Source organism: Hippocampus guttulatus, chromosome 6, assembly GCF_054856545.1.
Source record: "Hippocampus guttulatus isolate MCC_2025c chromosome 6, RoL_Hgut_1.0, whole genome shotgun sequence".
Taxonomy (NCBI): domain Eukaryota; kingdom Metazoa; phylum Chordata; class Actinopteri; order Syngnathiformes; family Syngnathidae; genus Hippocampus; species Hippocampus guttulatus.
This window is the reverse complement of record NC_141266.1, coordinates 10,342,144-10,367,666: the sequence shown is the minus strand read 5'-3', so window position 1 is coordinate 10,367,666 and position 25,523 is coordinate 10,342,144. Positions and strand designations below refer to the sequence as shown.

Sequence of the window (25,523 nt, the reverse complement as noted above, 5' to 3'; positions counted from 1 at the left end):
TGAAGTAGTTTAGTCATTTGAGTCATTTTATTCTGGCTTCATTTTTCTGGTGGTTCGCTTCCTTGTTGTTAAGATACGTAGAATAGGTTGAGGACGAGCTCATGACATTTTCCAAGTAGCTTCCCCAACACTCCCGATGTGAATGTAAAAATCTAGTGAGTTGTAAAACAAACAATATAAAAATGTATTTTTGTCGATTTTTTTTTCAACCCAGCATCATTAGTGTGCTGTGTATAGCTGTTTATGTAGTACTATTAAATGTGTGTTATTGAAATAAAGCTTATGCGAGTGATAGGCAGGTAAGCAAAGTGAGTGAAGGCTTGAAAACAGTTTCTCTATAGGCCAGCGTGTGTGATGTAGAAACGAAAGGTGCTAGCTTCACTGCTCCCAGGTGGCTCGTTCACATCCAGAAAGAACAAGGTATTTAAATTGCTAATCCTACCCTTTTAGTCGCCTTGACCATCTGCAAACTGTACTGTATTCCCATATAGCCTGGTCATTTTGCATATATCTCATTGACTTGAGGTCAAACTGCATTAGTACCAAGGCCTTAGGAGAGCCACAGCTGACAGTCCCCTTGACAACTTCCTCAGTTGTCTAATGGATACACTTTTACGTCCCAGATGTCTGAAATTGACTTTATAAAAGTGTGTTTACTTAGTGCAATCTTTACTGCCTAATATTTTTGTTAATGCATGATTAGATGTAGTACTTAGCTAAAAAGAAGCATACAAGTGTGTAGTTGATAATCCCTATATTTGCAATGACATAATGTAGGCATTTTTCAAAGGTAGATCACATAAGCATCTTTAGCATATCAGAGTAGTGGTGGGCATTATCAGACAATTTTGATTCAGTACCAATGACTATATTTGGACAATTTTTTGACAATAAAACACATGACAAGACCTGACCATTTAGCATTGGCCTTCCTGTCTGGAGTTTGCAAGTTCTCCATGTAACGGGTTTTCTCTGGGTACTCCACTTTCCTCCCATATTCCAAAAACATGCATGGCAGGCTGACTGAACACTCCAAATCAGGCATGTCCAGCTCCGGGCCTGGAGGGCCACTGCGCTGCCTGTTCTCCATCTCTCCTGGCTGCAACACACCTGATTCAGATGATCAGCTCATCATCCAGCTCTGAAGCAGCATTAGAATGATCCTGATGATTTGAATCAGGTGTGTTGCTCCTGGGAGAGCTGGAAAACAGGCAGGACAGCGGCCCTTGAGGACCGAGTTTGGACACCTACATTTCCTTCATTTAAAAATACAACGATCACAATTATAAAAAGTCAAAAGACAATTCAACAAATGCATGAATAATAATTATATTAATAATAAAAATAATTAAGTAGAATGCATCAGTTAGCCTTCATAGTTTAAGATACATCATCATTACAACGTTGTTCAAAAATGTATTCTGATATTTTAACCAGAGCTGTTTGTGGTCTTGTGTCAGCATGGAGGATGGAGCAAGTGTCAAAGTAGGAAATGGGGGGTTGTCTGATACACAGAGAGGTGGGCATTCCATCAGTGCTCATGGAAGGTCCGTCAGTCTGTCACTGACGGACACCCGTTTTGCTGGTGATTGACGAATGATGGGAGGCACAAAAAAAGACAGACTAAGCACTGCCAGGAGTGGGTTTTTGTCCGTTGGTGTAGTCGTTACCAGTCGGGTCAAGTACCGACAGACCTCTCAGTCCATCACCGACAGACGCTCGTTTTGCTGACGACTGACAGAAACACGTCCTGACTGTATCACGTGTTTGTTTGCAGGAGCTTCTTAGATGATATATGTTTTCAGTCGGATTTCTGCAAGGGACTGTGATGGCCGGCTGTGATTGTCAAAGGAGGCAGAACCAGATGATGTCACTTCACTTTGCTATGAGGACACAAATCTACAAGCTTTGATTGACTCTCTTTTATGTGCATTTATTTGTGTATATAGATCCCCACAACCCGAAAACCTGCAGATCTCTATTGATGTTGTTGTTGTTGTTGAGCAACCTCCAACTGGGTCCCAAAGCGGCTCCTAAAGCCACAGCGACCCGGGTACCTGCAGACCCGGTTGTCGGCCATTGACTGGGAACTGTTCGTAACCCAAAGGCACGCCCAACACCGCTTGGAGGTCGTTCCCGAGTTGGGCTGATGTTGCTGTGCAAGCAGAAGCCATTCATTCTTATGAGCAAAGGATAGTGAGAAGACAGATACGAAGAAAGGGAGCATCATATTTAAAGGATGTCTTTGGTGGAGAAGTGTCTTCTACCTTTGTTCAGAGATATGTGCGAATGCAGAGCAGGAACCAGGGAGAGTGGAATTGTGACAAAGAGCCCGGATGAAATGCAATACCCCTGCTGTTTGTGGGGTATAGGCATTGGACCAGACTGAGAATCGCAAAAATCTAAATAGTAAAAAGTCAAATAAAGAGGGTAAAGCAAAACACGAATGAACACGGTATCAGGGTCTAAAAAAAAAAAAAAAAAAATTTTTCTCTATGTTGGTGTAGGCTGTCAGCAAAGGGTTATTGAGACACATGGACTTTTCTCGTTTGTTCAAGAGACAACAATTTATCTTCCAAAATAATCTTTAAAAATTGCCTTCCTGTTATTTTTTTCCATAGCTGAAACAAAATTCTTGCGTTCCTGGATCAGAGTGAACTGAACTCATGTAATTTTTATTTTTTCTTTATTGTCTTTAAGGCTGTGTCATTATTACTGCAATATAATTGGAATTTAGAACGACGCTATAGTATTTTGGATTTATGGGCAGGATGGAAGGGGTCATAAAGCACGGGATTGAGCCTCGATGTCACTTGTCACTTATATCACAGTCAATAAGAAGGCTAGGACTGTGCATCACAGATAGTGACTGCATGACACGTAGCACATGTTCATCATTTCCATGGTGTCGCAGCTGAGGTCTTTCCATTTGTTTGGATCTGACAGACCTGGCACAGTGTCAAGGCTGGCTCACGAAGCAAGTGATTTTTTTTTCCTCACACAATAACGTACTGCACTCGATGGTTGAAAAGAAGTTATGTCGTGAAGATGGCAGTGAATAACAAAGCCATGATTGCAATTCATACTTGCCATCACTGTTGTGATAGATGTTTTTGAAACATGCTGTCTGTTCATGCTAAAATGGGAGAGAGATAGCAAAGGCCCTTGGGAAGAGATGAAGGACGGGAGAAACGAACGGCCTGTAAGATTAATAAATGCAACCTCAAGTCAAAAAGCTGATTAGAGTTGCTCCTTAGCACGAATAGTCAATACAATTCCTAAACTGACTCTCCACACTTGATAATTGTTGTTGATTGTTGTCGAATCATGTTTTGTCCCCTGTGCTCCAGGGGGCTCTTACCTTAAATCAGGGGTCTCAAACATAGGGCGGGAACCAGCCCATCAGGTGGTCCAAACGTCACCACCTCCCCTTTCATCTTGCTCTTCCTCTCTCTCTCTCATTCTCAATCACACGCACACATATACACACACACACACACACACACACTCACACACATTCACGCAGTTCCCCACAGTACAGATACTCCATTTAGAAATATTTCAATGTAATTCCCTCATATTAGTGTCTTAACAAAGCTTGCACACGCGCAAAAATATGCTTTGAAAGAGGTTGCCATGAACCTGAACAGTTACCGACCAAGGCCGACAGTCATCGTTTCATATACCATCTACAGTCCTGATTTCACAAAATAAAATGCAAACATATCAACTTTGCCCAACACCCTCAATATTCAATCAGGTATAGTATAAAACACCACTCGGGCCTCCTTCTTTTCTTGCTCTCCTTCCTCAGTTGTTCCTCTCCTCCTTCCCCTTCCTTCTCTCTTTTGTTTGTCTCCCCTCCTTCACTCCTCCTCCACACCTTCACTGATAATTTTCCCTGCTCTTCCTCATCCTCACTCTGCATCAGATGCGCTCACACCCTTTGAAATCCATCACATCAGCGGCTACTACAGTATGTTTAGACACATAGAAGCTAGTAATGTCCTTGCAGAAAGTGCACACAGACAGATGGAGGCATCTCAAGGCACCTTTTTGCCCCATTAACAAGGGAAGAGCGCAAGTTGAAACCTTTTTGATACAACCGCTATGGCATACACATAACATGTAATGTTCTATACCGTATTGGCCCGAATATAAGAGGGCCCTGATTATAAGACGACCCCCTCTTTTTCAAGACTCAAGTTTGAAAAAAGACTTTTTGAACACCAAATTAATTTTTATACAGAAAATAATTACAGTTCATCAAAAACAAATGATTATAATATATTTGAGAGAAAAATCATGTTATTTTGCCTCATTCAAATCTTAATATCTGAACATTTAAATATGTAAACTAAAGTGCAATCACATTCGTAAATGAATGGCTTCTGGTTTTTGAAATGTAAATGACATCATAACTTCTCCTCAGCTGCCGGTTAACCTGGCCGATCTTCGACCCACTTTTCTCTAGATTGTCGATACTTTTCTCCATTTTCTGTTATCTCTTCTCTTTTCTTTCATACCGCTATTTTTTATTTCTTCTTCGTGCTACCGCTATTTTATTTTTATTCCTCGTGACAGGGGTTCACTTTGGCCTGGAGAGTCAAATTCAACATTTGCTTCAATGATATCTGGCCCCATCTAGCGTCGTGAATGGGTATAATGTATAGACTCCAAATATAAGACGACCCCCACTTTTTCAGTCTTATTTCAATGCAAAAAACACTGTCTTATATTCGGGCCAATACGGTGATTGTTTTACTGAAGTGTTAACAACAATGACCGGATCAATATTTTAATAATAATCTTTGCGTAATGATGAGTAGATGATGAAAAACAGGTGGTTAGTCCCATTCTCCTGTCCTCGAATAGCTTAATCTGGTTTGTTGGTTGCGCATAACCCCTATTGCAGTGGTGGTACTGTTTGGGTCAGAAACCATTCCGGTGGGACAGGAATCATTGATGAGAGAATTCGGGTCGCTTACAAAACAAGGTTGATTTATCTCTGTTTTTGTAAAGAGAGCCTTGACTGATATATGGCTGGACGGGCGGCTGGACGGACAGATGGATTCAATTTAATTTCAGAAGAAAAAAATTTAAAAAGCATGTGAATAAAGTTCAACATTGGTTTCATCAGTTTTCTCACATGGGTTTGGGAGATTTTCTTATGGTCCGACTAAACCAAGGTTGGCGCAAATAGAACAAGGGTCATCAACAAAAGGAGGTGCTTTTCTACAGCTTTAGACAAGGTGGAAGGACTTCTGAACAGTTTGAAATAGCGGCCGATATTTGTATTGTATTGTATAGGATTCTGCTAAAACACAGGTGTCAAACTCAAGGCCCCGGGCCCAAATCTAGTCTGCCACATCATTTTATGTGGCCTGCGAAAGCAATTCAACCAGGTCAACTTCCATGACACATGCTAAAATCTATGCCGAATTTGAAATTGTCATATGCAATAAATCATCTTGTTGAGCTAGTGCAAGCATTTTCTTGTTTTACATTATTACAGAAACTTGAACAACAGTAGAACAAACTACTCTCCTAGACTTTTGATTTCAAAATGAGTTATCTATTAATGGTGTACTGTATATGTAATAATACGAGAAGGTGATTAAACACTGAAATGGTTTCACAGTCGCAATGGCCCTCCGAGGGAAACTGTGACTACAAAGTGGCCCGCGACAAAAATGAGTTTGACACCCCTGTGCTAGAAAGAAAAAACATGGCAGGAAAAGCCTATAGAACATCTGTCAGTGTCATAATTTGCTTTTATCATGATATTATAATATAGTTTATAATAAACGTCTCATTGCATTTAAGTGCATTTGTTTCTAATTGGGGAGCTGATCCTTGATAAGTGGTACCCTCAATCGGATACATCATATTTCTCCTATGAGGCAAACTAAGTAACACAACATACATACATACAGTACATACATACAGTATTCGATATACAGTACATTACAACAAGAATAACTACCAGACAACACTAGACACTTTGTTCACACATGAAAAATATATTGTGTACCATCCATATGTTAAATTGTTGCACATTAAATAACGATTGTAATGTTTTGCCAATGGGATAAGGCGAAAATGGGATTTTAGTGTCAACAAGACAAAATGGCCCCATTTTTCTTGGCGGCAACTTAAAAGAGGGCTCAACGGAGTGGGGGGGGGTTGATGGTTTATGGCTCTGCCTCCCATTTTAATGTCAGAGATTCAGTGTTCTTGGCGTGGCTTTCAGATCTGATTGAAAAAGTGAAATAGACCCTTTGCGGCTTGGTTGAGGGAAATAATTTTAGAATCTATGGTGGAATTTCTAAAGTGAAGAAGTCACCACAGAGATCAGGAGTATCCACAGGCATCTATACAGCAGCTCCTTTATCTTAGTTTTCAACCTTGCTGTCATAGCTGCTGTCTTTATTGTCTCGAGGGACAATAAATTGTGATCGTTTTTGCAAATGTGAAGCTTGGTAAGAAGGACTGAAGAGATTGCAAACCGGTATATGTGATTCGATTTGTCTTGCAAGTTTGCATCTACCTCACTCCTTCAGTTTTGAAAAAGAGCTAAGATTGCTATGCCATGATTTCTGAGACAGTCTTCTGGCTCTCCAGGCTCTCCATACAGAGACAAGATCACTATTGCCATCCTGCAGCTTCAGGAGGAAGGCAAGCTGCACATGATGAAGGAGAGGTGGTGGCGAGGAAACGGCTGCCCGGAAGAGGAAAGTAAGGAGGCCAGTGCCCTCGGGGTGCAGAACATTGGCGGAATCTTCATCGTTTTAGCCGCCGGACTTGTGCTTTCCGTGTTCGTGGCAGTGGGAGAGTTTCTTTACAAGTCCAAGCAAAGCGCCGAATTCGAAAAGGTAGGACCATTTGTTATATCAACGAATAAGAGCAACATTTTCTTACCCAGCGTGCCTTGAATGACTTTCATGGCAGAAATATCTAAACAAAATGAAGTGAAACATATGGTAATGCTAATTCCACAAGTTTGCAAAATGAATAGCACATGACTCTCTGTTATTGTTCACATGATCATTCCAGTGCTCTACAATATGCAGGAAGATAAGGGTTGGTTTTTTTGCATTTATTCACTTAGGCCCAATGGCGACAACGAGATAAGAAACGTGAGGAATTCTGCTGTCACCATGGATCCAAGCTAGACTTTAACCACCATCGCAAATGACCTCAAGATACACTCAAGAAGCTTTGACAATATCTAAAACTGCCACACATTGATTGTCACACTTTAGATGATGTAGTACAAACATGCAAACCCCAATTCTAGTGGAGTTGACATGTTATGTCAACCGTGGATAGAAACAGAATACAATCATTTGCAAATCATTTTCAACCAATTGAATGCACGACAAAGACGGGAGAGTTAATGTTCAAAATGATAAACGTCTTTTTTTCCCCAACAATTTTCCCCATAAACCGGGACAGGGGCGTGTTTACGACAGTCTGACATCACTTTTTATTTTAACAAGATTCAATGAACGGTTAGGAACTGAGGACAGTAACTGTTGAAGCTTCGTAGGTGGAATTCTTTTCCCATTCTTGATTGATGGAAAACTCGCTCAACAGTTTGGCGCCTCACGGTGTTTCATGTTTTACGCTTGATATTGTGCATCACATTTTCAGTGGTAGACAGGGCTGGACTGCAGGCAGGCCGGTCTAGTACTTGCACTCTTTTACTACGGAGCCATGTTTGTCGACACATGTTGAAATGGCATTGTCTTGTTGAAATAAGCAGGAACAGACCAGAAAAAGGTGTTGCTTGGTTGGCAACATATTCTGCTCCAAAACCTGGACACTGTGTACTTTTCAGAATGAACGGTGCCTTCACAGATGTGCAAGTTGCCCAAGCCATGAACTCCAACACAACCCCATAGCATCACAGATGCTGTCTTTTCAACGTTGCGCCGATATCAATCCGGGTGGTCCAGAGGACATGACATCCATGACTGCCAAAACAATTTGAAAAGAACACACTTTTCCACTTTGCTTCACTCCATCTCAGATGAGCTTGGGTCCAGAGCGCCGGTGGCATTTCTGGGTGGCTTTTACTTTACACGATTTGTAGATGTGGCGACGTAGCGAAGAACTGTGTTAGCTGTGATGGTTTCCTAAAGTGTTCCAAAGGCCACGTGCCAATATTCTTTTCACAATGACGCTGCTTTTGAATGCAGTGCCCCTTTAAGTGCAGAGATTTCTCCAGATTCTCGGAATCTTTTGATGATATTATGGACCATAGATGATGAAATCACAATTTTCTTTTTGGAACTATTTTCTCACACAGTTGTTCACAAAGTGGTTAAGCCCGCTCCCTCCCTTCTTGTGAAAAACTGAGCATTATACCGAATCATGACACTCACCTTCTTCAGATTAACACGTTCACCTGTGGGATGTTCCACAAAGATATTTTTTGGAGCATTCCTCAACTTTCGGGCTTTGTTGCCTCTGTCCCAGCTTTTTGGGAATGTGTTGCAGGCATCAAATCGACAGAATGTAGTATTTGGGGGGTGGGTGGGGGACGATTTTCAACAATTTGAATATTCAGTGTCTTGTCTTTGGAGTGTATTCAATTGTATATAGGTTGGAGAAGATTTGCAAAGCAACGTGTTCTGTTTTAATTTACATTTTGCACAATGTTCCAACTTCACTGGAATTGTATTTGCAAAGAGATTCAAAATATGAAATAAAACATAATAGTGCTGGTAGTACACAGTCAGCAGGCTAAAACCAGGCACATGCACTAAGATTTTCATGCTGCATGCTCCATTTCAAAAGTCACAAAATCCTATTGCTCCCTTCTTCTCTCTACTCACCCTGCACCAGCAGTGTTGCAGACACTCAGCTAGACTTCTCTGATCATTAATCTATAAAACGTTTTTTTAGACAGTCCGTTCTCAAGAAAATGTAGTTGGATGAAAAGTAGTAATAGTAGCTCATGGCTAGGCATCCTCTGACGATTTGATCCACTGCACCATTTTAAAAAGGTCTAAAAAAATTTGGGAAAATGTTTCAACCAGACTTTTCTGTCATAACACTGACAGCTAAACAGATCTGAGCCAGGTTCAAGGTCAGTGAATAAGACATCAAGTCATGGTAAGTGATAGAATGTCAGGCTTCTTGAGGCGGTATTACACTGAGCAGCCGAGGCTTGTGTGTGTTTGCAAATGTAGTGAATGTTGTTTTATCGTCAGGGTTCGTTAAAGAGTGAAAAAGGTCGCAACGACGTTCGCCGGACGTTCAAAGTTTTAATGGTCACAAACAGTTTTCCCCCATCACAATCAAAAATTTGCTTTGAGTTGCATGTTGCCGTTCGCTTTCTCCTGATTTGATCAAAAACATAATCCTTGAATCCACACATAATCATTTTAGGATCTCCTTCCATCGTATGTGGCTGGCCTCTGCACTTCACGTCACAGCATCATTATGGTGGGTTGTCAGGTTTATGATGTGCGCTATTAAAGAAAAAAAAAAGATTTTTTCTTTCAAAAACAAAAAAGTGACAGTGTCTTTAAAAATATTTCAATCTATTGTCATTTGTAAGAGTGATGACTGCCATTGCTTTTCATCCGAATCAATTTTAGTGCTTACATTTGATGAGTTGTTAGTAATAATTCATTTCTATATCATGGCAGTGTATTAAAGTTTTGATTTTGTGGTGCCCAATAAAGCCACGGCTTCCTTTGAGTTCCACTATATTGCCTAATAGGCAAGTCCTACTACAATTTGCATCTTCCTGGGCTACAAAAACAGAGTGGGCACATTCAACTCATCTTTGGCCCAAGTCTCTTTGGCCTTAAATAACACTGGACCAGATAAAAATGCCCAAAGAGGTTCAAAATATTGCCAATTTTAGCCCGATTTTGAGCCGACAGACACGTCGCGGACAAATGGAGTGTCTCGTAGCCAGTGTGACATACTCAATAATTGGTCGGCTGATGTCTGGGATGCTTCATGACTACCATGATGAAAGTATGGCATGTCAGTATCTTTCCGCATAGTGTCACATGTGCTATGTCGTCCTTAGATTGGTCCTTCGGCATTGACCAAGAGAAAGACTTATGACGAGAAATTGACATGGCACACACAATCACAATTTGGTGTACAGTATTTATAAAGTGACGAACAAAATGGGAACCATTGGAAAGTATCCATAGCATCTCAACTCATCTGACATTTGCTCACTGCAGAGCTAATAGCTGATTAGCAAAGGTCCATCCCGTCCTGTCCCCACCATCCAGGAACGAGTCCATACTTTATTCTTTTTTTTTTTTTTTTATGGGGGACTTTTCTGAACACACAGGCACATAATGCCTCCGTTGACATGACTTTGAAAGTTACTTGTCCCGCCTCCCCAACAGATCTGGCCGATAGACTGAATCTTGATGGAAGCACGTAACAATTGGGCGGTGACAGGCTTGTAGTGTGACATTGACCCCGGTGCAAATTACTGAACGATATTTATCTGATAGTCTGACAGACCAACCGTCATGAACGACAAAAAAGTTGTGGGGTTTGGCCATTAGTCTTGAACACTTACCACCGAACGAACACATAAAAAACAAAACAGGAACAACAGATTTAAAAACAAAATGTGTTGCAATAGATGGTGGTTGAGTGATTGAGTACGTCGACCTCACAGTGCAGAGGTGCATGGTTCGATTCCAGCTGCGGCCTCCCTGTGTGGGTTTTCTTCGTGTACTCCGGTTTTCTCCCACATTCCAAAAAACATGCATGGCAGGCTTATTGAACACTCAAAATTGTCCCTAGGTGTGAGTGAGAGTGTGGATGGTTGTTCGTCTCTGTGTGCCCTGCGATTGGCTGGCAACCGGTTCAGGGTGTCCCCCCGCCTACTGCCCGAAGACAGCTGGGATAGGCTCCAACATGCCCCGCGACCCTTGTGAGGATAAAGCAGACCAGAAAATGGATGGATGGATGGATGTGTTGCAAAACCCTCCAAAACAGACCATAGTGGCTTGAACAAAGTTTTCTACGGGGCTTTGGGGGTTGCCTTCCAGTCTGTCAGCATACAGGTACATTCACCAAGATCCTTGAAATCAGGCATCAGGTAGAGATCAGGAAAGTCATATTTGGGGGTAAGGTTGAGCGTCTTCCTTAAACTACTTGCAAGTGGAGGTACATCTCTGCTGCAGACAGTTTTCCCCTCCAGAGATCCAGGGTCCACTCCACCCCCCACTGTCCTCCAAAACACACACACACACACACACAGTGAGCTGCACTTGGCCATGTCTCACTACACTAAGTCTGGAAGTCCTGTAAGATATTTTTGAACACACTGGATCCTAAAAGTAGCTGTTCGGCTGACCAGGTGGACAAGGCTCAGGTCAGAGCCCCATCATCTCTGGGTAAGAACCATACCGACTATATCACCCAATCCAAATCATTCCAAGCCAGAAAAAACATTTTTCAGTGTATATTTGCTCAAGATGCCACAAGGTTATTTCAGGCAAGGGAAGGCAAAGTAGCTTTATTTACATACAGAAAGCAACTGAATGTACAAAAACACAGCACCGAAACGCGTTTACAAACACAACAGCTAATGACATTCAGAAGCATCACTGAGGAAACAATAGGACTTTCGCAAATTACTAAAATAATGAACATTGACAGCATATTGGCGACCCGGAGGTCCAGTGGTTAGCGCGTCAACCTCACAGTGCAGAGGTACCGGGTTCAATTTTAGCTCCGGCCTCCCTGTGTGGAGTTTGCGTGTTCTCCCCGGGCCTGTGTGGGTTTTCTCTGGGTACTCCGGTTTCCTCCCACATTCCAAAAAACATGCATGGCAGGCTGATTGAACACTCAAAATTGTCCCTAGGTGTGAGTGTGAGCGCGGACGGTTGTTCGACTATGTGTGCCCTGCAACTGGGTGGCAGCCGGTTTAGGGTGTCCCCTGCCTCGTGCCCGAAGACAGCTGGGATAGGCTCCAGCACCCCCACAACCCTTGTGAGGGAGGATAAGCAGATCGGAAATTCGATGGATGGATGGATAACAGCATATTAACACACTAGACTGGATTTTTATGGAAGAACGGGAGCCCTTCTCTCTATCCCCAGTTCTGTTGAGGACACAACAGAAAATGTTTTTTTTTTATTATTTACCAGGACATTAATGCACTGGCATTTTTCAGGTCTCTTATTATTATCAACATAAGCAGATAAAACAATGTTACTTTTAAAACTCGTCCAGTCACAAAAAGAGATTTTCTGAAGGTGGCATTCAAGGTTGTGTGCACAACCCTGTTAGACACCTCTGTGAGGAAGAAGAAGAACATATTCTTTCAAGAAGAATCCAAGAAGTTAAACGACCTTTTCATTATCTCTTTGGATTGTTGCAAATCGCTGGGTTAGTAAAACCAGCCACAGAGCAACATAACCAAATGTCGCTGAACAATTCAATTCCCCCTCGCAGCGTGCCTCGGAAATGACATTGTAACCTTTTTCAAATTGGTTCTTGTATTTCTACTAGCTTTGAAGATTTTTTTTTCTTTTGTTTTGTTTATTCAGATCATGTAGCCTTCTTCAATTTTCTGACCAGCACTATTTAAGTGAATTCTTGATTCGACAAAGCCGGTGGTAATCAGGCATGGCCATTAACATTTAATTCATTTTCCAAAACTGTAGTGAATAATTAAATATATGATTTAACTAGGATGGAACAATTACCGGTACTTTTTCACATGCAAAAGATGTCATCATAAAAAAGTATGTGGTGAATCTCTCCTTTCATGTAGCCTTTTCCTCTCTTTTAGAAAGGCACAGCAGACAGCCACTTAGTTAGACCACACAAATTGAGAATTGAACACATGATACCCGCACAGAAGCCAAGCAAGTGATCCACATTGATGTTCCAGTCAGCATGAAGCTTATCTGTGAAAATAAACTATCACCAAAAATCTATACATTTTATGCTTCAGGGTGCTGACATATAGAATTTTGAACGTGTTGTTTGTTTTTAACTAAGTAACTAAAAGTGTCGACTTGAAAAATGTAATGTTGAGTATCTGTTGTTTTCCACATGCTTGATAGCGCACACGACAATTTGCATTTTATAATTACTTCTGTTCTGTGACATTAGACAGAAGCAAAAATAGCATCGCCTCATTTTGGTACTGGGGATGAGCCTTACACACTCTTTTAAACTGATGGTAAGTGGAGTGCATTTATATAGAGCTTTAGCAATGCAATACGGTGCCCAAATGCTTTACGACGCTTTACATTCATTCATTCATTCACGCACTAATTCACTACACTCATGGTATGTACCATAAATGATAAACCGTTTCATTTTTTCAAGGTATTATGTTTTTGCTACGACTGGCAAAATAGTCAAAATGTAATTGTTTCGAGTTTGACTTCTTTCGATTTTTAAAACGTTATAAGCAAACATGAAAATAAGTGACATGCACGATGTCGCTTGCATAGCAAGCGTGCAACGGATATGTGAACCTGCCATCCCTGAGCATGCTGTAAAATGTAATGACATCTGGTTGGAGATTACTAAACATAAAACTAAAAATAATTGAGTATCATCTAAGCGCCAACCTAAGTCTGTCACATTGCGAGGTGGTGGTGGACCCCAAAAAGTAGGCAGGAGCAGGGTGAACTTGACGAGTTGTATTGATTAAAAACACAGAGAAAACTAAATCCTAAACAAACAAAGTTCTAAGAACACAATGAATCCAAAGTATCAAACAAAAATCATGACTGAAGCTAAAACCTAACAGTGACCAAAACATGACTGAAACAAACAAACAATGACCCGACACCGAGTAGTCGTGCCAGGAGTCCTTTTAAACAGCTAACGACCTAATGACCAACAGGTGTGCAGCTTCAGGGCGAGCCCTACAGTGCCACCTGTTGGTCACAAACCGAAACATGACAAATTCAATGTAAAATTCTATTGACTTGCTAACAGGAAATTAGCATAGTTCTCGGGAGTGATATCCCTTCAAATAACGAATATTCGCACACAAACGTTTAAGAAACACATACATACATGAAAAATATAAAAATACTCAAAAGCACACATTCTTCCAAATCGATGAAAAATTTGTTATATTTATATATTTCGATCGCAACTTTTTTCTTATCTCATTATAAGTGTGCACTCGATGCATGCACGGCACCACACTGACCCTAAGGGGCCAAGGCATGCACAGCAGGAATAACCCATGTTTTTTTTCTCTATTGTTTTTCTTCATTGTTTTTTTTAAATTATTTTAGTTTATTCTTATTGTCCTTTATTACTTTTTATTAAGTTATTTTTTTTTTTTTTGCTTTCAAATTATATTCACTTGAGTATTGAGTTGTTTCAAATTCAACGATAGCAAGATCCCAAAATGTTTGGTCATATTAACACAAGTTTGCACATGCGGTCCTAAGTTATCCAAGTAATTCTCTTGAGAAAATAAATAAGGAGTATTAACATGGGTTGAAATAAATTTAATAATGTTTGCCGATTGTTTTTACGTTCATGTCCTCTAACCATTTTCAGAATTTGTACACAAGAAACACTGTCTCATTATTTATTACACATAAACCTATACAATAACCATGTATCCTTAAAATTAAATAATGAAATTTGCTGTTACGGTCATTCTATGGGCCTGTCATTCAAAACAAAACCAAATCTTGATTTTTACAAGAAATGCTTACATGAGCAATGTAAGAAATTGATCTGATGTCACCATTTGCATGTTTTTTTTTTTTTTTGTCAGTGCTCTTGTCATAACTTTGAAAGGGTTTCTGTTAATAGTCATGTGAATTCCCATTGTCATCTGTTTAGAGTTTTTAACTCTTGATTTTTGAAGCTCTCGCCAAAAGAAAATCCTGTCGGAGTGCGCCAGGAAACGGAAGAAATTCTATGCATGTGATGCAAAATATTGAAAAAATATATATTTTAGCTCTTTTTGCTCTGTACTTTTCCATGTACAGTGGTTCAATTTTTTTTAAATTAGAATTTTTCTTCATAGCTTATACTATATACAACATAAATTAAGGAACAATATACATTCCAACTTCCCTGCGACTGACTGGCGACCAGTTGAGGGTGTAGCCTGCCTTCTGCCCTAAATCAGCTGGGATAGGCTCCAGCAACTCCCCGCAACCCTGTTCAAGATAAGCAGTGTTGAAAATGAATGGATGGATGAATATACATTACAACAAATGCATAAAATATAACCCCACCCACTATTCTTAAGTCTATCAAAGCGGGACTCATTATCCACTCATTTAAATGCATCATTGACTTAAAATGGATTGTCATCTCCATGCTAGTTTGTCAGATTTCCATGATTACCATAATTATCCCCTTCGTCCCTCTCCTGATCCACTTCCTGCTCCACTCCTGTCCTGCCCTCTATTGTCTCCCTTCCTTAGCTCCTCCTCTGCTTTCTACTCCCGCTACTCCTCCTCCCCCTCTTCCTCCTCTTGCTTCTTTTTCCACTCTTCTTTCCTACTGCTGAGGCTGCTGCAGACTAACCTGGCTTTGGGGGCGCAGGGACCACTCTGGCATTGGGACGGCTGTGAGGAACCCATGTTATCTCCCCCAATGTGCATGCAAGCACACACGCACACAGATGCACCAACACGACTGCACATTTGCATGTTTGTGGATGCGCACATATGCACGTGTAAAGTTTTGTGTCAGTAAAATAAGCTTAACAAAACTGGAGATGACAAGTAACTCATGTTAGCCTCCACATGAGGTGTCATGACGGGCAATCGAGTAACAAAGCTCCCTATGGTAATTCAAGTAATCCTGCCGTACTGATTTTTGCCTACGACTACAACTTCCGCAAACCTCCTTTCGGAGTCAACATGTGAACAGATATTCTTTTTTTTTTTCTTTTCTGTTCCTGTCACATATTGCAACCCTTTCAATTGGTACATAGTACAGTTGTCTTTGCCATCAACATTCCTTCTCAAATTAATTAAAATCATACATCATTAAAAACAATAATTGTGTCTAGATTAGGTAGTTACCGTGTGTAAACTACATATCTGCAGCCAGTGAGAGCTGGTCTCTGAACTCATTCGATACTGACCAGTGATGCTTTGTATCCAAAACCATTTTACTGTGAAAACCCCTCAAGCATCAAATTTGAATATGAAGGCTGTTTGAAAAAGATGGACTATGATAACATTCACGTGTTAGGAGCAGTGCTTGAACGCGACAGTCAAGTTGTTGGTTTCTACCAGAGGCTGCTTTTCATGTTACGTGTTTCTACATTTGGCATTTCACTGCTGTTCATGAGGTGCATGTATTTGTAAATCTATCAAATGTGTCGCATTAGTTTGATATTTTTTGTTCCCAATACTGACATATTAAACACATGCAATATCACCCAAAGCTGCATAAGCTTCATGAATCATGAATTGCCTCTGCAGTTAATGATTGTGCCATGATTTGCATCGGAGGATATTGTCCATGCTATCAAGTCATATCACAGCAGGGACACGCAGAGAAGAATAAACCGAGTCACTTAAACCATCCATCTATTTTCCGAACTGCTTGTCCTCACCATGGTCACAGGCGAGTCACTGTTACTGTTGAATATAAATGCAATACTTCTGCATAACATTAAGGACCTTTCTACCGACCTATCTAGCTATCTAAAAGTCAAAACAGACCAGGGGTCTAATTTAAACATTTCATTTAACTATAACTACATACTGTAGTTATACAGTATGTATACATACTGATGTACAGTATGTGTACATCATTAGGAAATGGACCCAAGTTGCCTGGACAGAACTCACGCGTCATCAGAGACTAAAAATTCTTTGGGAATGGTAAACAAACCAAAATATATAAACCAAGAAAAACGAAACTAAAATATCTCAGGATGGTTATGGTTGTCTCTACCAAGACTGGCAATCGTGCCAAATAGCATTCAAACTATTAAAAATAGAAAAAAAAATGCAGTACAAGTCTCAATTGTATATTTGCAATTATTGTTGGTGCACTTAAAACAAACAAAACAAAGATACCTGGCAATACACGGGATTTACTGTTGAGAAAACAAAAACATTTTCTGATTAGTCATACTGTTACATCTTAAGCTGAGAGTGATGAAATATCAGTAAATGCCTAGATATAGTGATTTATTAGCTTTTATTCATTTGTATAATGATGCCTACATGCAGCTTTTTGCTTTTCAATTCCCACTTCCTGAATCACATTACAACGTTGCCATTCTCCACGGTGGAAACGGGCTCTTCCTCAGAGCTGTGGCACAGCTGCTGATTGTTGAGCACCATAAAAACTCTGTAATCCAATGACCCTAAGCTGCTGCTATCAATCCAACAAACCACCAGCAGGCAGATTTGATGGCAATGTGTCCCCTGAGCCTGAGCACAGAGGGCCCAGCGCACTACAAAGCCTGGAGCCTGTATAGCTTTTACTGCGAAACCACTGCGGTGCCATTTAATTTTACAGATGGGGAGTGGGGGTAAATGAATGGCTACAGTGTGGTTCTGGTTTTCATCTATGACCACATATGATGATGCATTTGTGCATAAATGGGTATATGTAAGTATGTACAGATACATCTCAATAAATTGAAATACTGTGGGGGGAGGGAGGGCACTTTATTTGTGTAGTTAACTAAAAAAGGGAAATTCATTCAGTACTCACGGTGCAAAATACTTTGAATTGCATATTTACAGTTGACCCCCATCAGAGCTAAAATTCCATCCATCCATCATTTTCCACCGCTTATCCGGGGTCGGGTCGCGGGGACAGCAGCTTTAGGAGGGAAGCCCAGACTTCCCTCTCCCCAGCCACTTCTTTGAGCTCTTCCTGGCGGAGGCCAGCTGGGTGACATAGTCTCTTCAGCGTGTCCTGGGTCGAGCTAAAATTCATTGGACAAAATAATTTAAACCCCCCAAAAATTGTACAAATAAAATATAAATATAACATCTTCTTATCTGACATTAATGAATAAAAAAATGCATGGTTGCCCGTCATTCAGCTGGCTGGGTCTTATGCTCAAACTATCGCTATATTGGTACGCCTTACTTCCCAGCTACAAGTTCCTCACTTCACATTGTGCTCCTGCTGAAGTTCCCGTGCCCACAGACTGCAATGATTATTTTGTCTCACATTGTTTGTACACTTTTGTCTGGCATGTATGCTGTCCAAATTCTGCCTTATCGACACAAACTGGATTGACATAATATGAAATCACAGCACGAGAATAGCTCAACACAGGTTGAGAATGACCGCAGTATATCTCGTATCGACGTTTAGGAAAGTTGAGTGTGTCTGTGGTCAACAACAGAGCTAAGAAATGACATGCCCGCCTCCTGGCATCTGTGACTGGCTGAATTTGCGTGGCCACGCTGAGTGATGAAAGCTATTTGGAATTAAAGAGATGTTAAAATTAAATACATAACACACATACAGTAGCTAATTCTTTTTTTAACCTAAATAAAATGGTTTCATATATATATATATATATATACAGGTATATACATGTATATAAAGCTTAGGATCCTCTACCAGAGGCCTGGTTGCTTGAGGGTTCTGCGCAGGATCTTAGCTGTTCTCAGTATTGCGCTCTTCTGCACGGAGCTGTCGGATGTTGTTCCTCGTATCTGAGCCATCCACCCATGTGTATATATATTTTTTCAAATTCATTCAAAATTATTAAAATAAATAAATAAATAAGAAATCACATGTACGGTTTTCACAGCCTTTGCTTCTCAACTCAAAATTCAGCTCAGGTGCATCATGTTCCCACTGATCATCCTTGAGTTCTTCCAGCTGTAATGGATTGGAGTCCACCTGAGGTAAATTCACTTGATTGGACATGATTTGGAAAGGCACAGACCTGTATAAGGTCCCGTAGTTTACAGTTTATGTCAGAGCATGAACCGAGAATGAAATGAATTGTCTGTAGTCATCAGAGACTAGATTGTCTCGAGGTACAAATCTGGGGAAGGATGCAGAAACATTCATGCTGCTTTGACGCTTCCAATGAGCACAGTGGCCTCCATCATCCGTAAATGGAAGAAGTTCCGAGAGCCGGTCGCCAGTCTAAACTGAGCAATTGGAGCGGAAGACGGAGTTGAAGTTAGGAAGGTGACCGATAACCGGATGTTCACTCTGTCAGAGTTCCAGTGGTCCTCTGTTGAGAGAGGTGAACCTTGAGAATCACAACCATCTCTGTAGCACTCTACCAATCAAGTCTGTCTGGAAGAGTAGCCAGACAAAGGCCACTCCTTCGTAAAAGGCACATTGCATCCTGCCTGAAGTTTGCCAAAAGGCACCTGTCGGACTCTCAAACAATGAGAAAGAAAATTCTCTGGTCTGATGAGATCAAGATTGAACTCTTTGCTGTGAATGACAGGCGTCATGTTGGGAGGAAACCAGACACTGCTCATCACCTGAGCACTACTATCCTGACAGGGAACCCTGGTGATGGCAGCATCATGTGATGAAGATGTTTTCAGCAGTAGAAACTGGGAGACTGGTCAAGATCGAGGGAAAGATGAACGCAGCAATGAAAACCTGTTCAAGAGTGTTCAGAGTGCCTCAGACTGGGCCGAAGTATACCTTCCAAAAGGACAACAACCCTTAGCACATCACCAAAACAACGAAAGTGCAGCTTCAAGACAACTCTGTGAATGTTCTTCAGTGGCCAAACCAGAGCCTGCGCTTGAATCAGATCAAACATCTCTGAAGAGATTTGCAAGGATGTTCCCCAACCAACCCGATGGCGCTTGAGAGGTGCTGCAAAGATTAATGGGTGAGACTGCCCAAATATGCCCTGCGATTGGCTGGCAACCGATTCAGGGTGTCCCCCGCCTACTGCCCGAAGCCAGCTGGGATAGGCTCCAGCACCCCCCGCGACCCTAGTGAGGATTAAGCGGTTCGGAAAATGGATGGATGGATGGATGGACTGCCCAAATATAAGTGTGCCAAGATTATAGCATCATATTCAAAAAGACTTGAAGCTGTAATTACTGCCAAAGGTGTATCAACAAAATACTGAGCAAAGGCTGTGAATACTTCATGCGTGTCAATAAATTTTAAAACTTTTTGGGGTCAAACCCCCCAAAACAAAACAAAACAAATCATGTCAAGGGGTGTTGTGTGTATGTAACATAAACATGTGAATACTTGTGCCCTGTATTTTGACCCTCTTCATGAAATGAAATGATCAAAGAAAAATAAATTACGATTCAATCCACCCATGATTCTGCCATCCATATCAAATGCAACCCCCCCACCAAACACCAATACTTTCAAGATCATAACATCGAGTCATCCCAACACATCCTCATTCTCAACCTTTATAAAATTAAGATACATTGAATAGTTTGATTGATCATAGGATGTGAACAGCAGCAAAGTCTCAAGTCAATTCTGTTCTATTGTCTCCCCCTCCTTTTTTTCCTTTTTTTTTCAACTTCAGAGGTCCCTCTGCAGAGTCATGGTGGACGAACTGAGGCTGTCACTGAAGTGCCAGCGCAGGCCCAAACACAAGCCTCAGCCGCCCGTCATGGTGAAAACGGAGGAGGTTATCAACATGCACACCTTCAACGACCGCAGACTGCCAGGGAAAGAGACCATGGCATGAAATGGGAATCACTTTCTCACCCTCACCTCCGCAATGAGGAGGCATGTAGAGACACTTGGAACAACCGTGGGGGAAACTGGTAAAAGGGAGGGAAGTACACTTTGGGTTATTTTTGACATTGAGCAGAGAGAGTTGCTTGAGAGTGCATTGACAAGAAGTCATTCGTATTAAAGATTAACTTGGATTCAATAATATTTCCTGTGGAAATAACTTGAGCCTAGGAGAAATTTCAGCTAGTTACCTCATGACTCCTATCACAATAATAAGGCGCAAAGTACAGGCAGTGGAGTTTTAATGGCAGAGGTTGGAATTTTCCATTTTTAACAATGGTGGAATGGACCCTGTCATCGTCATATTAAGTTACTTAAACAGCAGCGGCAACGTGAACATCTTAATCACAGATTTCTTTGCTATGGCCGTAGGTAAATTACATAGAGAGGACTGGAAACGAACAACAAAGGTTTTGTCTGTTTTGAAACATAGATAGAAGGAGCAAAAAGGCTCTCAACTCACGTTAGCCCCAAGCCTCAAGGACTGCAATGAGTGCAGCTGATTTCTATTTGTGTGGGGGAAGCACTGTATTTCTTTGTCACATAACGTGTAATTAATTGAGGAAAAAATAAGATCTCATCCATCGGGCAATAAGTGATATTTTATTTGTGTTTCAGAGTACTACAACTTTTAGTCTTTAAATGTAGTGTATGGGAAGGATGCAGAAATATAACCAAAGGATGCATGGTTTAGCGCTGATATAGCAAGCTGTCGAGTTCCATGTATTGTATCCGCCTGTAGTCGTAACTCGGGATTAAATGAAGCGCATACACCATTACCTTCAATTTAGAGGAATCGTAGGATGTGATTGGCACAGCTCCATTAATCCACGGCAATCACACGCAAAGAAATTGTATTTATTCAAGTATTTATTGTTTTATTTATGAAATTCTTTGTTTATAAAGACGGGATTTTCACTGCGGCAGCAAATCTCAAGCTCACGTGTGTATGAGTATGCTAAAGTTTCTGACAATATGCTCTGTGTAATGTCTCTTGTGGCTTTTTTTCATTTTCTTTACGACAAATCTAATATTTATGTGCATTTACAATTTGTAAGAAAATATGTTTTGTACAAAGGGAACCATCATTTTGTCTTGGTTTTTACCATCATGAACTTCACCATCAGGAGTGTCATTCACGGTCGTAGGGCAGGGGCGTAGCCATCATTTCAGAAGTGTGGGGACAGATTGTTCAGGAGTCAAGCTACGTTTACAATGTTCTTGGTGGCTGCGGCAGTTTTCAGGCCACCGTAGACTAAACGGGATGGTCGTGTAACAAAAAAAAAAAGGCTAAAATCCCACAACACACTAGATTTCGGATAAATGGGGCTGCTATGAGCAGCAGAAACGTAATGCAAACGTAGCTTAAGACAACCTCTATGAGCAAATGATAATTCTCTCAAGGTTCAACTTCTTAAAAATAACCAAACTGCATAAGGTAAAACACAATGACAGTAAATCTTGAATAGCCAAATAACTAAAGGGCATATTGTATCAATTGTGCTCAAGTCAGAAAGGGGCGTAGCAACGCATGTTCATGGCTGCGCAGATGCTCCCGCCATACCAATTGTGTCACGAATGCGTCTTCATGGAATGGACGCACTCTGGGTAGAACGACCGTCAAATCAGGGCAAATTCAGCCTGTCAAATTTCGTCAAGTGCTTATTCTCCCAAAGACTTAAGCACCTTTTCCTCTTAAGCACTCCAGAGGCTGAAGTACGATCAGTCATATTGCACATTTTGATTGATTTCATCTGCAACGTTTCTGTCAAGTGGCATCCTTGTGCTGACGCGGAGGTAGGGAGGGGGGAGGGGGGCACACCTGGCCATTATATGCTCACCGACTGTCCAATGGCCATAATGTATCCCTACTGCATTCCGCCGACGGCTGAAACCTTGATATTCGATTCGATTAACCCTTTCATGCACCCTGTAACCCAATAATATGAGAAGATGTCCCTGAAAGATTTAATTGGTGAAAAAGGGGTCAGGGCCAGCAGCTTTTTTTTTGCTTATGTGTGTTTGACCACGTGGATGCAGCATTAGGCAATCTGATCAACACCCAATTGCTTTGTACTGGCTCAAAACAGACATTCAGTCTTAAGCATAATACTCAGATTAATTACTTTGATTCGATTTATTAAATACAGAGTGCAAAAAAACCCACATGCTCCTTCAAAGTAACCTGTTAGATGAGGCGACCGTGACTTAGGGGGTAAAGCGGGTCGTTCGTTATCCGTGTCGCGTCGTCGTGTCTTGGGCAAGACACTCTGCTAACCTTGCCTTCGGTATCACACATATTGATGTACTCACGGTGAAGCGTCTTTACGTGTGCCAGAAAAGCAAAATATGAAAGTGATGCACATTATTATTATTATTCAATGAGCCGTGCACACATTCCTGGCGACGATTAATATAACGTTCGGATCCACTAAACAATTTAGTTTCACATTATCCAAATAGATCCCTATGGAATTCACTTCTCATGAAAGCGTCACGCTCCCGAAATTAGGGCCACCGTGGACTTTTAGACTTCAGCAATCCGTACCTCTTTGGTGGTTATGCATTGTCAGAAGTCTGGACAGGAGAATCGGCATGCCTTGAAAATGTGCAAGCATCTATTAAAAAATTGATTTGAGCACGAAGAGGAGGGGGACCGGGGGGATATGGCCCTACATGTCTAATGGCAAGACTGAACACAAAACTTTGGTTAAATACAAATCTATCCAACAAATTTATTGCACTCAAAGTAAAAGTGAATGAAAAGGTTTTGAGGCTTTTTTTTCCATGTGAATACTGAATGCTTTAGTCCTACATGAAATCAGACCAAATGGCTTTTAGCAAAGCAAAACTTTCATGGCCATCAGTTTAGACTGAGAACCGATCAACATCAGCTGACATTTTTGACAATTTGAAATAGGAAACACTAATACCACAACACGAGAAACTAGGATCAACATACCCAGAATAAGTACATGCCAGCATGAATAATACAACATGGTTTTTGGACCGGCAACAAGCAAATGTGTTTGTCTCACCTGCTGTCCACGTGATTAATCGTCTGTGTGACAAATGTTGAGGATACATTCAAGCAGGGCTTGACATTAACTTTGCTCAACAGCCACCGTGGCTCAAGGTTTTCCAGAGTTACTACTCACTTGACATTTTCACCAGCCACAATTTTGTTGTGGGAGGATAAGGGTTTTGCACAATTAAGTTCCATATTCGGTCTAACAGATCTGACATAAAGATAAAAAGAGAACCGAAAACAAAATGAAAGTGGGAAAAATTTCCTGTCCAAGTACCATTCATGCATCTGATAATCAGTAGGCTAACCGAACCGCTTAAAAAGCTAGCATTTGGCACCTCCACAGCAATATGCGAGCATTCATTCTCCACTGTGAGAAATGCGTTTTTTGACCACAGGCGTACAATGCTCCATAAAATAAAAGGCCCGGTTTGTTCAGCTGCTGTTTGATGGATGTGACCTAACCGAGTGGATGGACACCAACATTGCCGTCACACACAGGAAAATGCCCAGAATACCATCTCAACTCTTCTAAAGCATGAGTTTAAATGTTAACTACCGTGATGTCTGCCCTGGAAATAATTGTTTAGTATTGAATGTTTGTGAGCGTGTGTAGCCGTCGTGGCATATCGCTTTTAGAAGATTTTATGAGAGCGTTTGTGTGCGTGCGATTGTGTATGCGTGCGCGTGCTGTGCTGACTGAATGATCTCCCATCAAAAGTGTTCTGGTACTGACAGTTCACAGGAGGGGTTTCAAGTTCCTCTGCTCCTTTCCAGTGCTTGACTCGTGAGTGTTGACTAAAAATGCTGCCTTCGCGTGAACACACAGTTTCGTTTTGTTTTTAAATTCACCAACCATGCATGGTGAAGCGTGCAGAGTTATTCATATGGCTCACAGATCAAAGATGATCCATTTTAGCACTATAATGTGTATCCAAATACCAAACGCAGCAAAGTGAATCGTCAGCTGCCACTGCAGAAATTCAAACGCATTGACGTGTTGTTGGGTGTTAATGTCAAGGCCTGCATTTGTCAAAAAAAAAAAATGTTACGACTTGAAAAAGGAACTAAATCGTTTTATGGCTGTAAACCTCCCCATCTACGCCCCTGCTGTATGGTACTCCAGACTGGTAGTCAAAAGGCTATCCTAAACACTGAGCTGACTTTCATAAAGATGAGAGCTGCAGTAAATGTCCTCACTTTGGGATGCTCTCTTTTTACCACAGAGTGACCCATTGATGTTTTGAAGAAGAAAACCTTTTTTATCGTGTTAAAAAAAAACAACTACAAATATAATAGAAATATTTTTAATTCACATGACAGATGAATATCGAGAACATAGTTGGAAAAAAACAGGATGTATTTCCACAAAAGACGAAAATCTTAACAAGATGCCTAATCGTTTTGTGAGCCTAATTCATGATACTTACGATTCAGAGTTAAGCCAACGTGATTTATTTTAATGTATTCAAGAAAACATGGATTTGTTGTGAAAACTAAATTCAGTGCACTGTTTACCCTTTGAAGTTGATGCACAAGTTCAAAGCAAATAAAGTACAATGTTCACCTAATTTGCTTTCTTTTTGACTGGATGGGTATGGATTCAACATGAGCCTAATTCTAATGCTTAGCAAAAGTAACTGCAGCCACTTAAAGTTATCCTTTACAGGAACATCACTGGGTTTTATGGCTGGAGAAAGCAATTAACATATTGTTACAGTGCCATTGGATGCAAAACGGTATGCAAAAAAGATCACTGTGTCATCACGAAGCAAGACCAGGTCATCATTTTCAATGAACACAAAAATAC

The 25,523-nt window shown here is 40.9% G+C and overlaps 1 protein-coding gene and 1 pseudogene across 1 annotated transcript in view; both read left to right on the top strand.

Annotated features, from left to right (window-relative positions):
• LOC147203508 (glutamate receptor ionotropic, kainate 2-like) overlaps positions 1–25,284 on the top strand; it is a 141,954-nt gene extending 116,670 nt beyond the window's left edge. Inside the window, exons 15-17 of the mRNA XM_086113181.1 lie at positions 6,625–6,875; positions 7,112–7,139; positions 20,471–25,284. Of these exons, the coding sequence (XP_085969307.1) occupies positions 6,625–6,875; positions 7,112–7,139; positions 20,471–20,718 (527 nt within the window). The 3' untranslated portion in view covers positions 20,719–25,284. The remainder of the gene's footprint in view (positions 1–6,624; positions 6,876–7,111; positions 7,140–20,470) is intronic.
• Positions 18,526–19,863, top strand: LOC147203509 (uncharacterized; annotated as a pseudogene).
• Positions 25,285–25,523: the final 239 nt, after the last annotated feature.